General features: G+C 35.0%; 2 protein-coding genes across 2 annotated transcripts; both read right to left on the bottom strand.

Annotated features, from left to right (window-relative positions):
- Window positions 1–1,041: 1,041 nt before the first annotated feature.
- LOC106445780 (cysteine-rich receptor-like protein kinase 7) lies at window positions 1,042–3,780 on the bottom strand. Its single transcript, XM_013887411.3, has 6 exons — window positions 2,625–3,780; window positions 2,400–2,518; window positions 2,101–2,311; window positions 1,775–2,012; window positions 1,539–1,689; window positions 1,042–1,469 (listed from the first exon to the last, which is right to left on the bottom strand). Exons 1-6 carry the CDS (start codon window positions 3,577–3,579, stop codon window positions 1,149–1,151), a joined length of 1,995 nt encoding a protein of 664 aa, XP_013742865.1. The 5' UTR covers window positions 3,580–3,780; the 3' UTR covers window positions 1,042–1,148.
- An 11,060-nt stretch (window positions 3,781–14,840) lies between these two features.
- LOC106448144 (protein ALP1-like) lies at window positions 14,841–16,127 on the bottom strand. The gene has a single exon (XM_048778064.1). It carries the CDS (start codon window positions 16,125–16,127, stop codon window positions 14,841–14,843), a length of 1,287 nt encoding a protein of 428 aa, XP_048634021.1.
- Window positions 16,128–16,782: the final 655 nt, after the last annotated feature.

The following is a 16,782-nucleotide window of genomic DNA, read 5'->3' as shown; positions in this document are numbered from 1 at the left end:
AGTCTTAAATATATGAAAGCTTTCAATATTGGCCAGCAGGTTCTCACGTTTTACTTGGAACATATCCCCTATATATTATTTGAGAAACATTGCAACATTTTTTTGTAGCCACGTGTCATCACTAAAATGATTTTTAAAATCCTTAGAGAAACAGGTTGGTCCGTTAAAATATATAATAAGCTTTTTATTAAACCACAATAAATACATTATTAATGTGATTTATTATTTCCTTAAATAAGATTACGGAATTGCCTAATGTGGCTAAAGTATATATGATAATTAATGATTTTGAATAATTAAGATTTGATAAAAATAAGTGTGTATTATAATTATATTTGTTTAATTTTAAACTATTAAAATAAATTAAACAATCATAGTAATCATATAATAAAAATTGAAAAAATTATTTATATATTATATTTTGAATATTTAAAAACGAGTATAAATTACTAAAACTGTCAAAAGTTTCACATTCAAATTTTGTGATCTATGATTTAAAACTTTTGTTATGACATGATACAAATAATTGAAAAATAATATAAGTTGAAAGTCTCATTTAATAAGTATCAAAAATAAAAGATATATAAATATATGTATCATTTTAAATTAAACTATATGCTATATAAAAATATATAAATGTCGTAATTTTGAAATTTACTTTGAACATTTTTTTGATAAAAATTTTGAAACAATATTGACAACTTAATTTTTAAAAATATTACAAATTACTTAAACCATTATTCCCATAGTGAAAATTTTGTTATCACTAATTTAGATTTTTTGCTATAACAGATACAAATGATAAAAAAAAATATGAGCAAGAACCATCATCTAATAAATATTAATATTAACATGTACCATATATATATGTTACTATCATTTAAATTTAATTATATATCACATCAAATAGAAAAAATATTTTTTCGATTTATTAAATTTATTTTTATGTTTGCACCAATTTAATTATATAAGTAGTAGATAAATGACTTTTTAATTATTCAATATATATTTATTATTTCATAATATGCTATAAACATATAATATATAAAATAATATATATATATATATATATATATAATGTTCATTCCGCGCAAGGCGCGGATCTTAACCTAGTAACAATTGATTCAAGCCTGAATGTTAAGACCAAATCAGCGAGGACATAATGTAGAGATTGATGCATCGTCAGTTGACTCTGCAACAGACTTGCTCATGGTAGATTGATCTGAATCAAGTGGGTCTATGGGTCTAGTATGATTGAAAAACCCTGGCCGCCTGGGCACTGGTAAAGTCATAGAATTACTAGTGAACATCACTAAAATGGTTGACAAGGCTGGACGGTCTACAGGATCTTCTTGAACACATAAAAGACCAATATGGATGCACCGAACCACTTCGCTCTTCTTGCAATTTCCAATGATCATTGGATCCACGAGTTCTAACGCTGTTCCGTGATTCCAAAGCCTCCAAGCCTACAATATCAGTTAAACAATCAGTTGCAACAATAGCTTAATATAAAACTTGACTGGCTTTCAACTTACATATGTGACCAAGTCATGTGAATCATCCATCTCGTGGAAGCTGTTATTCTTTCTACCACTTATAATCTCAAGTACTAACACTCCGAAGCTATAAACATCAGACTTCATTGAGAACTGGCCACGCATCGCATATTCGGGAGGCATGTAACCGCTGAAATCCACAACAAAACTTTAGTATGTTGACAAAATAATGTTCAAATAAATCCAACTTAAAAGTAGTTGACAAGAAGACTTACAATGTACCAACAATTCTGTTTGTGTTTTCCTGGGTTTGGTCGAGTCCGAAGATCCTAGCCATTCCAAAATCTGCAATTTTTGGGTTCATATTCTCATCCAAGAGAACATTGCTTGCTTTTAGGTCACGATGTATGATTGTGAGCCGTGAATCTTGATGAAGGTACAGAATCCCTCGAGCAATTCCTCCAATAATATTGTATCGCTGAGTCCAGTCTAACTGACATCGCTTTGCAGCGTCTGTGAACATCCATGAGTTACAGTTAGATTCCCAAAGTATCAAGAAAGGCTAAATAATCATTGAAACAAAGAAATAAATGCAACTTACCAAAGAGGAAATAATTAAGGCTTTTGTTTGGAACATACTCGTAGACCAATATCCTCTCTTCTTGTTCTAGAGAAAATCCGAGAAGCCTAACCAGATTTCTGTGCTGAAGCTTTGCAACAACAACAACCTCATTCTTGAACTCTGTGTCACCTTGTTCTGATGATTTTGATAGTTTCTTCACCGCAACTTCAGTCCCATTCGAAAATATACCCTATCCGGTTTCACCAGCATCATCTCATTATGCAAACTTGTTTACAAAAAAATTCAATGAACCTCATTCGCAGTTAAAGATTTAATACCTTGTAGACCTCACCAAATCCACCTTGACCAATCTTATTATCCTCTGAAAAATAATTTGTTGCAGCTTGAATTGTTCTATAATCAAGTTGCAGCGAGTCTATAGTTGTTATATCATCCCCTGTTGCACAATAAAACTCTTAGTAATTAGGAAAAAGAGGCTGATGAACAATGAGATTAATCAACCCAATAAAGATTGTTAATCACTTGATTACTTGAATTTTTACCATGATTAAATGTGGGTGCTGTCCCGTAAGGCCTCTTTGCTCTCTTTGCAAGGAAACAGTATCCAGCTATGAAAAGTAGAACTACCATTATAACAGGTACAACAATGGCTACCACTAACACAGATGAACTCCTAGCTTTCCCTGCGTTTGAAAACTCAGGTCCGGGAGAAACCGGTGGCGGTAGTGGTGATGAAAATGTGCTAGCGGCGGATTCGTTGAAAAATGGGTAAGACTCGTATCTTGAGTTACAGCTCGGAAAAAGAATTCTTGCCCCAGTATTGGTAGTGGGTAACTGATTGATGGATGTTTCCAAACAACGCGAACAGTCTTGAGTCGTCAGATCAGGGGTGCACTGAACAAGTCCGTACACACGCTGAAACGCAGCATAGTTGGTTTCTCTCGCACCAAACTTTTTGGAACTAGCCGCGGCTTCAGCTGCTGCGTTGTTCATCATGGACAAAACCAATTCTCGGAACCTCTCTTGTTGGTTAATTGGAATAATAATATTGCTGAGCATTGTTTGTGCTTCTTCCATCTGAAGGGTCGAGAATATATCCTGGTTTGCGTATCTTAGCATACACTTATCGTAATAGAGTACGACCTCTCTCTGAATTGGACACCGCGTTAAGGATTCTTTGACGGAAAAGGTGACGCAGTTACGGCAATCTTCCAGCGAGACGTCTCCTCTGCAAAGGAAAAGTCCACTGACCCTGTCTGGGCCTTGACCCGATGTGGCGTTTTGGAATCCGGTGGGGTGTGAAGCATTGCGGGAAGAAAGGAAATACAAAAGGTTTGTGAGATTTCTGTAGTAAGTGCTGTTTCTTGAATACGTTGTCGTATTCTGACAACTTGACTTTAAGAACTTAGGATTCTGAATCTGAGCAGAAGCTCTGAAGCTACAGCAGATAAAGAAAAAATGGAAAAGGAAGAAGAAGAAAGAGGCGCAAGAAAACATCGTTCTACTTCTACTATTTTGGGTTTTTCACATCATGGAGCTCCCATTTATATGGATTTATTTTTTCTTTTCGATAAGAAACTTGAGATACATGATATATTGATATTTGTGAAAGACCGTTGATTCAAAGTATACTGGTTTTGTTTTCTCTATGTCATTTTTTTCTTCTTTTTTGTTTTCTTTTTTTTTTCTTTTTTGAATAAATTTTAAATTTATTCAAAAAAGCCTTCTTACAACTTGTGTGGTCCTAGTATTATACTTAACCCTCAAACTTCAAACCACAAAATCAAAAACAAGCAAATATGCATTTAACTACACTCCTCTTGTTTGGAACCAATATTGGAGAGCATTCTCCATACCTCTCCCGCCCTTCCTTCTAATCAAACTAAGCTTGTTTCTGATTCCTTTTTCAGTGATCTTTTTTAGAAGATCCAGATGCATTAGCCTCTCCCCATGCTTCACTCTGTTTCTCTCTCGCCAAATTGCATAAGTAGCAGCCTGAAATGCATACCTCAAACAAAATAAACTCTTCTTATCCAGTGTACTACCTGACATCTTCTGCACTATCTCAATCCAAACATCCGTATAAGAACTGCCAAGAATCCCACCAACTAGTTACCTCCATAACTGGCCCGAGTAGGAACATTTGAAAAATAAATGATCTCGGGTTTCTGCTTCAGCATGACAGAGCACACACTCTGTGTCTACTCCTTGGCTCCATTTTGCGATTCTATCCATAGTAGATAATCTATTCTTCATAGCCAACCAGACTATGAATGCAAATTTCGGAGTCGCCATAGAGAACCAAACCCCTTTAGCCCACATCTGCTTCTCATTTACCTCTCGTAATTTGTCCCAAGTCTCACAAGTTGAAAATTTTGGTTTGTAACCCGTTTTACCTCTCCATGTACTTAAGTCTTCTCTTTCATTACATATCAAACTTCTCACAGTGACTAAACTTCTCTCCAACTCATTCAGAACTTCTAGTCGATCGGTGCTTCCTTCTACGTCTGAAACTCAACGCTGCCTCTGCTAGAGTAGCTTCTTTCCTTATCCCCAAACCAATCATCCCTCTATCACCCAAAACCTCTGCTATGATACCCTTATCAGACCACTTATCGTACCAGAACGAGATGTGTCTTCCATTTCCAATCTCCATCCTATAGAAATTTTTAGCTACCTCTCTCAACTTAAGCATCTTCCTCCACATCCATGAACCCGACTGAGTATGACCTTTAATTTCCCAAAAACTCCTCTTTTTTAAAAGATTCTTGTGAATCCATTTCCCCCATAGTGAGTCTCCTGTGAGCATTCTCCAAATAAGCTTAAGTCCGTAGACAAGATTTACCTCTTTCAGTGCTCTGATCCCCAACCCACCTTCACTCTTTGGCTTACATATTTCCTTCCAAGCCACTTTAGCACCTGAGGATTTCAAAACAGGCCCTGTCCATAGAAAAGCAGCGCAAACTTGTTCTATTTACTTCAGACATTTGCTAGGTAGTCTAAATACTGAAGCCCAAAAATTGACAATACTCATCAGCACAGAGCTTATAAGCTGAAGACGACCCGCATAGGAGAGATGCCTACTTGTCCAGGTACTTATCTGACTTCTGATCCTCTCCACCAGTGGCATATAGTCCTGTCTTCTCATAACTTGTGTCATCAGTGGTAAGCCCAAATATCTAACTGGCAGAGAACCCTCATCAAATGGAAAATTCGTTAAGATTCTTCTTTTCTCCTCAGCTTCTACTCCAGCCATATATACCGTCGACTTTTCTATGCTTATACTCAAACCTGACCATTGAGCGAACCCTCAAAAACTGACAGCACTCCTTCAATAGAATCTTTTGTACCTTCTATAAAGACCATAAGGTCATCAGCAAAGCAAAGGTGGGTAAGAGAAAGAGACTGGCATCTCGGGTGAAAATTAAATCTCTTCTCCTTAGCCGCTTTATTGATCTTGTGAGATTGCACGTTCATACACAAAACGAAGAGGTATGGAGACAGAGAAAAACCCTGCCGTAAACCTCTCTTACTTTGGAAATAGCCAGCAAGCTCGCAATTCACCTGAACTGAGAAGGAAGGAGTAGTAATGCACAGCTTAATCCAATGAATAAATCGAGCAGGCACTCCTATAGCTTCAAGACTTCGAAGAACAAATTCCCATTGCACTTAATCAAACGCCTTTGATATATCATTCTTCATCACACAACGAGGGGAAATCATATCTTTATGATAGTCTTTAACCAATTCTGACGCTAACAGGACATTCTCCATCAAAAGTCTACCCTTGATAAACGCAGATTGATTCTCAGTCACTACCCGAGGAAGGATTCTCTTAAGCCTATTTGCAATGACTTTCGACACCACCTTATAAAGTACATTACAGCATGCTATTGGCCTATAATCCTTCATCTCTAATGAATCTGTTTTCTTAGGTATAAGAGCCAGAATTGTTGAATTAACCCCCTTTGGTAGGAAACCATACCTGAAAACTGATTGGATCGCAACAAGGAAGTCTTTAGCCACAATTGACCAAGTTGTCTTGAAGAACTCACATGGGAATCCATCCGGCCCAGGCGATTTGTTTGATGGCATTGCAAATATCACTTGTCTTATCTCCTCTGTGACCTCAGCTTCTAATAGACTGCACTCCTCCTCTGTACATCTAAACTCCAGAAGCTCCTTTAACTCATCTGTAGAAGCACCAGTGTAATCTCCAGGAATCCGGTTTAGAAATTCTGAGAAAAACCTCACTGCCTCCTCCTTTATATCCTCTTGCTCTGTAACCAAGATTCCATTGGTGCACCTTATCTCTCTAATTGTATTCTGCGCTTGACGAACTCTTATTGCATTGTGAAACGTCTTATTATTTTGATCCCCAACTTCCAACCAATGCAACTTAGCTCTCTGCTTCAGAAAATCCTCCTCTAAACTCGCAATATGAAGCCAGCTCTCATAAGCAGCAGCTTCCTCTTGAATGGCATTAGCACTCGGATTAGACAGAGTTTCCTTTTGCTTCTCACATAATTTTTCATGCGCTTCTCTAGCTTTCTTCGTAAGATTTCCCAGTTTCTCCTTACCCAGCTCTCGAATAATAGGCTTTAGAGATTTTAACTTCTTCGAAAATCGAAACATAGCAGAGGTAGAATGATACAGTCTAGGAGTAGAGTCCCAATATTCCTTCACCAAAGGCAGAAAAGCTTCCAATTTCCCAAGCGCATTCACATATTTGAAGGGTTTCCTTATTATCTCTTTTGGAGGCAGAAGCTGGATCTTGCACCTTAGGTGATCTGAACATCCTCCAGCTTCGAAAATTGAGTAAGCACCAGGTAGTTTCTGCATTGCTGTATCATTCAAGAGAACTCTATCCAGTTTTTTGCATATAACTCCTTCCTCTCTTTTGTTGCACCAGGTGAATAGCGGACCTTGATATCCCATGTCAGAAAGATTGCAATGTAACGCCATTCTTTGGAAATCTCTCATACCCACTGGAATTCTCCCAAAATCCGTAAAGCAAGAACTTTCATCACCAACCAAAATCTCATTAAAATCCCCAACGATCAGCCAAGCCTTATTGCGAAACAAAGCTGAGTCTTGATGATTATTCAAATCTTCCCATAACTCCTTTCTTCCTTCTACCGTATTATTTGCATATACACAGGTAAAAAAGAACATCTCTTGCCTTGTAAAGCAACTGAACACGTGATGAGTAGATCAGTTTTGTAAACAGGGGTCAGACACACCTCATCTCTCCAGACTAGCCAAATCCTCCCACCTTGGCTAAACTCATAATTTGTTATTGAAACCCATCCTTTAAAAACCGTCTTGATAATTCTCTCCGCCTTATTTTCTTTGACTCTTGTTTCTAAAATTCCTCCAAAACTCATTTTATTGCTTCGAACCCATTCTTCTACTATGGAATGCTTTAAATCTTTATTGAAACCCCAGACATTCCAGAAGAAACTCGTCATTGATTAGTGTTTGCGTCTAGGCCTCGAGCTCTTCCCTGGATTTTCATCCTGAGCCTTAGGCTTTCGACCTCTTCTCTTTCCCACTTTTGTCTCCTCCTGAACTTGCTGCTCTATAGCAGTATCCTCTACCGATTCATTATCATGAGTCTCACTGTCCTCAGCTTCATTATCTTCTGCTTCTTCAATCTGTATCTTCCCATTCTCCTGTATCTCCCCCTCCTCTGGTTCATCAATACTTAAAACGGAGAATTTAAACACCGAAACTTCAACATCCTCCTTCTGAGTTACATTTAGCAACACTCTCCCTGTTTTCAATGGTGAAACCGTAACCCAACCCCTTACACTACTGCTACTTATATCCTCTTCCTTATCCTCAATACTTAATCTTCTCACCACTACTACCTTCAGTATTATTTCCTATTCCTTCCGAATTCTCAACTACCTCTTTTGCTCTCTCAGCACTTTGTGGACTAGCATTTGTATCCTTCTTACTCGCACTCTCCTGAGATGGGGAGCTCGGTCCATTCTTGTGTTTTTTCCCCCTTGCTTTTAGAACCACAGACCCCCTCACTATGTCCCCACTTTTCACAAAGTTTACATCTAGCCGGTAACCAAGGATAGTAGAAATTTACAGTGAAACTCCTCCCCTCCTTCTTGAAAGTGATTTCCTTAGGTAAAACTTTTAAAACATCCACTTTCACTAATATTTTTGCCTCAGCTAGATTCGTACAGGCTACTGTGTCCGGGTGAGGTTCAACTGGAGTCCCTACTGTGCTAGTAATAAGACTAAGACCTTCCCACGAATACATATGAAGAGGGACTTTCTCCAAATGCACCCACATGGGGATGGCTTCGTCTTCCTTCTCTTCATCCTCCGCTTTTGGTGACCACTTTGATACAATCATCGGAACCCCAATAATATTCCACATCCCCCTTCGAATGATCTTCTCTCTTGCTTTCTGACTTGAGACTTTGAATCGCATAGTCGTAGCATTCACCTCATAGACTTCTATTTTTGTAGAAGGATCCCCATATTTCTAAATCCGATTGAGTACCATATGAACCTTTGCAATATGCGGCGCCAGATCTAGGAACTTCCCAACAATGAAATCTTCCCAAAGCGGCGTAGCATTCTCAATAATCCCATCCGGTATCTCCACCGTATGGATCCCCTCTTGGTTCGATACCTCCACCTCAACCTTCCTCAACTTTTTCTTATTCTGCGCAGCCTCTACCCAGCTCTGATCCAATTTTTTCAAATCAGCTACCCCTCCCGTACCTCCTAGCTTTGTTTCACCCATCGGAACCTCCTTGTGACTCAGATCATCCCCTGGCGGGTCTGTAGAATCCGGCGGAATGGCCAGATTCATCGCAAAACCCCCCGCTCGAACTTTCGTCGGAAATCGCCAAATTAGTCGCCAAAGTAATTCTTTAGTAAAACGGTGCATTTTTCTTTCTTGTTTTCTTTTGTTTTAGTCTTCCATCTAATTTCGAACATCATATTTGTTCAACCAAATCAAACTTTGTGAGATAATTTCTAAATCATAAGGAATTATGTGAGACAAGTATGTTGTTTATTTAGGATTCGGGCAGGCAAAAGAATTTAATGCAACAAGTTATTTGCAAAAGCGAATTTTATTCGCTAATCATTGTAAATGTGCAGAAGATGTAAAACCCTAAATGCGTTCGAACAAGGAAAATGATGAATAGTATACCATCATTGGTTGATACCAGGACGTATAACCAGGGCCGGTCCGGACCGATTTGGCGCCTAAAGCGCATCCAAAAAATAATGCCCCACAAATATAGTTAAATTTTCACTGTATTTTTAATATTTAATCAAAACACATGTTACTAAAACTTCATTGTTTCCAAAAAATAAATTACAAAATACTTTTTCTTACAAACCCATTAATCAACTTTTAGTAACCGTGTTTTTAGTTTGTATTCAATTGACAATTCATTTGATTGATTCTTAATTCTCTTTTATTTTATTTTCCAAAAAATAAGAAGAACATAATTTGTATAATACAGCAATACATATGATAAAGGTTAACGTTAACACTTGTTTCATCTTTAGAAATGTCTCACAGAATATTAGAACCCAATTTACGATACTTTGTACTAGGTGTTTTGCCCGCACATGCGGGCATTATCTTCTTACGAATAATTTTTGGTTTATGTCTTATTAATTCAAAAACTAATATAATAAATAATTATTAATGATTTAAACAAAAATTTTAAATCAGATATCTCATATATATATATATATATGATAAATATTTCCATCAAAATATATATGTTTATTATTGTGATAATTTATTTTAAAGCACTTATATATTAGCAATATTTTTGATATATTAATATTTAATTATAAATGGTTCTATATCTTAATGTTTTATAATAAAAAAATATTTCCAGATAACAGCAATATATATATATATATATATATATATATAAGAATTATCTTATTTATTTTTAAAAATATGTGTTTTTATTTTGATATTTTTTTCATATTGGTTTATAATCAATTAGCTAATATAACTTATAATCTATTATTATTAATATACAATTCTTTTAAATTATATATTAAGCAAAAATACCTAAAATCATGGAGAATATGACACACAAACAAAATCAGCTTTTGATTGATTAATATTTAATTATAATTATTTCTATGTCTTAATCTCTTATAATAATAAAATTTTATTTTCCAGATAACAAAATAATATATATAAGAATTATCTTATTTTAAAATATTTTTTTAAATTTTGATAATCTATCATATTAATTTATAATCCATTTAGTAATATAAAATATAATCCAATATTATTAAAATAATAATTCAGTTTAATTATAATTAACTTTTAAGAGAACTTATATATTTGAAATATTTTATAAAAATATTTTTGATTGATTAATATTTAATTATAATTTCTTTATATCTTAATGTTGTATAATAAAAATATTATTTCAGATAACAACAAAATAATATGTATAAAATTTATAGTATAAATATTTTTTTTATTTTGATCATTTATCATATTAATTTATAATCAATTAGGTAATATGAAATACAATATAATATTATTAATATAAAATTTGTTATAATTATATAATAAGTCAAATACCTAAGATCATGGAGAACATGACACATAAGCAAATTCACTTCTCAAATAATAGTATAGATTCTCTGATTATAGAAGCTTCCAAAAATTATAAAATTTTTGAAAAAATTAAGATATAGAAAATACGTGGTACATGGGAGATTGGAAAGCCAAGAAGAAACATACCTTCTTTAAAAAGTAAACAAGATTTAATTAGTTAAATAGTTTTGTAATAAAAGAAACTAAGTTGTTAGAAAGGTAACCAAATCGCGTTATTAATTACCATACTGTTATTATTATCCAAAGGAAAATAATATTAATATTGGGGCAGGATCGAACTCATCACCTATATAATAGTGGTGCAGAAACCAAACCGCTAAGTTGAAGTAACTTTTCAAACAATTGGCGCCCCGTAAACTATATAAAACCTGTGGCGCCTAAAGCGATAGCTTCCTCTGTGTTACCCCAGGGCCGGCCCTATAACACTTCTATAATTAAAGAGGCAAAAGGAGATATTGTAGTGGTCTATTTGAGTTATTTTTGGGTTCACCCTGGATCTCTAAGTTCACCAACAAATAAGATTTCATTATTTCAAATTCGATATCTTTTAATAAAGGAAACAAAATATTATCAAGTTATGTTATGTTTTTAAAATAAAAAAGTTTAAAAAAAATAGTAGTTACAAAAAAAAGAATTAAAAAAAATATATTTTTAACATTGTCAGCAAAACACTAAACCCTAAATTCTAATCTCTAAACCCTAAATCCTAAACCCTAAACCCTTGAATAAACTCTAAACCCTTGGATAAACTCTAAACCCTTAGATAAATCCTAAACTCTACAAAAAATTAACACTAAAACCCTAAACTCTAAATCCTAAACCCTAAACCCTAAACCCTTGAGTGTTTTAGTGTTTAGTGATTTTGATTTTGATTTAGGATTTATCCTAGAGTTTAGGGTTTAGGATTTAGGGTTTAGGGATTATGATTTAGAGTTTAATGTTTTGCTAACGACGTAACAATATTTTTTTGTAATTAATACTATTTATTTTATTTTTTACTTTTTAATTTTAAAAACATAATATAATTTGACAATATTTTGTTTCATTTTTTAGAAGATATCGAATATGAAATAACACAATCCTATTGGTTGGTAAACATAGAGGTTCACCTTAGGGGACGAACCCAAAAATAAGTCTATTTTAAAAGGATTTCTAAATCATCTCAACCCGTGGAAGCCTCTGAGTTGTTAGCTATATCTGAGCCTCAAATTGTTTAAAGGGGTTTCTGATAGAAAACTTCGACGTCCGGTTAAGGCAATAATATGTGATAATGCACTTGGAGACATTGGTATAACTGGACTTTTTTCAGAAACTCTAGAACATCATGGGTCCTCAAGTTACAAGAGAGGTGAAGTCCTTCGAACAAGGGCTGGGACCACAAAACTAGAACTTCAAATATATGTCTACATTCCAGAATTCCAATCCGAACGTAACGGCAGATCTAAGGCGATTAGTCTATGCATACGGTTTATATTGACTTATTTTCTTCTATTATTATTTTTTTTTGCTAACCGAGTATCATAGCCCCACCGTGGTGGTCCAGACTAGAGACCGAAGTGAGCATGGACCCGAAGGTCACCAGGTGGCTCACCGTGTAACGGTCTTCGGTCTCGAATGCTGCAGCCCATATGTAAATTCTGCAGTGGCCAAGGCTCGAACCCAGGGGCGGGCACTCCAGCTGGAGCTCCTTTACCACTAGACCAAAGCAACTTGGTTTTTTCTTCTATTATTAACGTTGAAAAGCTTGAGATACAGGATGGTTGTAAAAGATGATACATAGAGTTTCAAACCTTGTTAACTACTACAAATACACAATAACAACTAGTAATTTAGAGGTAGAATCGACATAAACTAATGTTACAATCGGTTCCTTCAAAATGAAATCTAGCTTGATTGGCACAGAATTTGCAAGAACTTCATGCTCTTTATTTTCCGGTCAACATTTATTGGAAAAGCATTTACAAAATGTTGATGTTCTCCAAATGCTTTTTATTCAATGTTTTCATCGGGAGTTTTTGGTAGAACATTTTATTTATAATATATACAAATTTGAAAAAGTTATATATAATTAATTGATATCAGCTATAACGGGATATCAGCTAGAACGGATCTATCCGGACAAGGCAAAACCACCAGCTTTTTATGGTCCCATAGTGGATACTCTAAAAGCTTTTTGTTGGGAGGTGAGATGTCCTCCGAAGCTTAAGCATTTTTTATGGCAAATGGTATCCGAATGTATAGCTGTTAAGAAGAATCTGCAAGCAAGAGGAATGAAGGGAGATATTTGTTGTATTAGATGTGGAGCTGAGGAGGAATCAATAAATCATGTGTTTTTTGAGTGTCCTTATGCGCATCAAGTTTGGGCTTTGTCAAAGATACCGTCTAACCCAGTCTACTTTCCCACAAGTTCATTATTTACAAATATGAATCATCTTTTCTGGAGAGTACTCCCGAAGATGGAAGATCATCATTTTGCGTGGATACTATGGTATATTTGGAAAGGAAAGAATAATAAGGTCTTTAGTAATTTGGATATTGACCCAAAAGATACACTTACGCTTGCAGAAACTGAATTAACACTTTGGGCTGAGGCCCAGGTGATTAAGATTAAGCAGGCTCCACCACAGAATGAGGTTTTGAATCGGCAGCCGAGAGTTGGTCGTCGGTGTTTTATAGATTTTTCCTGGAAAGATAAAGAACCTTATTCAGGTCAAGGATGGTATAGCATACTCGAGGGTTTTCAGGGATTGATGGGTGCAAGGAATACTAGGGCATGTCTTTCACCTCTTCATGCAGAGATGGAAACTTTGATATGGGCAATGAAATGTATGAGGAATTTACATCAGTTTCAGGTTACTTTTGCTATAGATTGTTCTCAATTGGTGAAGATGGTTTCCGAACCAGAGGAATGGCCGGCGTTTGAGAGTTACCCGCACGACATAAAGCTACAGAAGACATGTTTTACTAGCTCAGCGATCATTCATGTACCCCGGACGAAAAATCAAAAGGCGGATAGTCTAGCACGATGTGCCAGAAAACAATCGTCTTTCATCGTTCACATGGATGCGGAGTTACCGGTTTGGTTCGCAGAGTCTATATGAGTCTGTTTGTTGATGACAAAAAAAAATTAATTGATTTTATTTAATAGTATCAAAAAATATTTTTATATTCAAAAATAAATTTTAAAAATAAATTTAAAATTTTAAAGTAATATTTGACATGTAAAATATACTTTAGTTTATATAATTCAATCAGATTCATTTAATAACAAAAATAGAAAATAAATATATATTATTTAAGAAAAGACATATTATATATCAATTTTTATGATACTCTTTAAATAGTGTATTGATATTGCTTTACCAATCGCTTTATTAAATACATTAGTGAAAACATATATACAACTTATTTAGCATACTGTTTCTATAGCATAATGCTATTGTTTTATCATCAATTGTACCAATCAATCTAATTTGCTTTTGTTGTTGTAAGTAAAATATGAAAGTAATTAAGAATGAAAATTTAATTAGGAAAATTGGTCTTTAGGCCAAAAAATGCGTACATCTATATTATTAAAATTGAAGTACAAAATAGAACTAAACATATTTTCAACAGATTTGTTAGATCTGTTCTTTCTTTATTTTAATTCATCTTACCTTTTTAATTGTTATTTCCCAAATAATTTGACAGTATTTATTATAGAAAAAAATAGAACTTACCTAAGAGAAAGCAAGCCCTCCATTCGGGTCCAACTGGTGACCACTTTAAAAATGAAAGGAATCATAGGAAAAAGAATCTAAAGGAATGATATGGAATTAATTAGAAGGAAACATTGTAGAGAAGGAATGTAACAAATTGTCAGTGAATGGTAACCAAAACAAGGAACAAAATTTCAAACAATAAATAATCAGATAATTAACTCTAAAAATAATAAATAATGTAAGCAAGATTTTTGGTCTACGCTTCATGTTGCCACGTCCAGTTCAATTGCCACAATGCATGTAGCTCATAACTACAAAACAAAAACTTGTGTTACTGAAAGTATATATTGTGCTTTTTAAGAGATATAGATATATCCAAGAATTTGTATATAATAATAAAGAGAAAAACACATACTGACCTATACTCGACGGGAGCCAAGTCTTTTATCTGACCACAGTTGTGTAGCAATCTGATCTCGAACAATCTTCATATAAACTGCCGTTGATGTTTCTTCATTTCCTCGTACATCATTTTCATCATCTGAATCATTCTCACTTTGATGCATATGCACACCACTGTTCTCCATAGTCGCTTCCTCAAAATCAACATCTTTAATTTTGTTCCACCTAATAAAATTGTGAAGCCCCATTGTTGCAAATATAACGTTCCTCTGTGTGGAGATGTCGTACCTTGGGAATTCATTTAAAACCCTCCACTTTTTCTTCCAAACACCAAACGTACGTTCAATAACTGAACGTAATGATGCATGCCATCTATTGAACATTTCCTTACTATTTCTTGGAGGCTCGCAATTTATAAAGTCTTGAAGATGATATCGAGTACCTTCTTTTCTTTCTTTTCGGTAAGGAGCTAAATAACCACGTCTATTTGCATAACCAGAATCTACGAGATAATATTTTTCTCCAGGAGGTTTAGGAAACAACGGATCATCGCGCATAGCGGTATCTAGCACTCTAGAGTCATGTGTTGATCCTGCCATTCCAACGAAACAATATGTAAAAAGCATATCGTGATCACATACTCCTAGAACATTTAGACTTGCCGTTCCTTTCCGGTTCACAAATCGTAATGCATCACGACCTGGAGTCACCATTACGGGTACATGTGTTCCATCAAGAGCCCCGATAGATCCATTAAAATATGGCCAATATCGTTTATCTCCTTGTAAACTATTAGATATTGCTTCAAACTCAGAAGCAGTTCTTGGCCGTAAGTAGTCAACTGCCAATTTTACCATTGCCCCCAGAACATGATGAAACTTTCTACCTATAGTCTCATGGGCATGACCGAATCTTAAACCGATGTCATGTTGAGTGTCATTTTGACCACAGAGAACAAGAAAAATTGCAACACTCTCATCGACTTTAATATTAAGCGACTCTTGTAACCCATACTTTTTCTCAAGGACTTCACATAAACGGATAAACGCTTCTGAGCTCATACGAATAAGAGTACGGCACGAGATTTCATTGCTGTAGATTTGTTCCCGTATTATTTTCCAACCATTTCCCCACACGTTGTTCATTGGATTCTTGCAAAAGTTTTTTTTGTAATACTCTAATATAGGATGCATGTACCTTTGCATAAATTCTTCTTCTTCCAATAACATAAGCTCCACTAACTCATCTTCTTCTAGATTTTCAGTTCCACGAGAAAGTAAATATATAATACGAAGATCCTGCATATATATTTATAAAACTTATTATTGATATAATCCTTAGAAAAACTTCATGCTTTTATAAATAAAAATAAATAAAATCCATATAAATATCAAACACCAAAATATAAATCTCAGAAAACTTAAACAAGCTTTTCAGCATCACTTCCATCATCATGTATATGGACTACACGTGCTGCATTTTTTGTTGATTCTTCTAACTCAGAAGAGTGCATCCCAAGTAAGCCCATGAAATCAGTTCTAACAGTTTCAGTTCCCATTGAACTAGTTCCAGTCATTCCAACATTCTGAAAGAGGTTCTGACTTGTCATTAGCAGATCAACATGAGTGCATGGATTGCGGTATCTATCTATGCCAACTAAACTCTCCAAATATCTGATCTTAATATCTTGACTCTCCATTTTTATAAATGCTTCGCGGACATCTACTTCATTCTTCAACAGCTTATTTGCTGCCCACCAAAACACTCCAAGTTGTTCAATTGGTAGTTTTTCTAGAACAGCCGTCGCATCACCATATGATAGCTTTTGAACTTTTCGTGACCGTAGTTCTTCCAAAATATATTGCCGAGTATCTATTATACGTTGAAATCCACTCTCAACCTGTGTTTCAAAACTACTTCTTCTTCTTGGAGGGCGACGGGCTGATGTTCTTCGAGTTG

Source organism: Brassica napus, chromosome A4 (genome assembly GCF_020379485.1).
Source record: "Brassica napus cultivar Da-Ae chromosome A4, Da-Ae, whole genome shotgun sequence".
NCBI classification, from domain to species: Eukaryota; Viridiplantae; Streptophyta; class Magnoliopsida; order Brassicales; family Brassicaceae; genus Brassica; species Brassica napus.
Note: the sequence above shows the minus strand (reverse complement) of the source record. Positions and strands in the feature narration are given on the sequence as shown.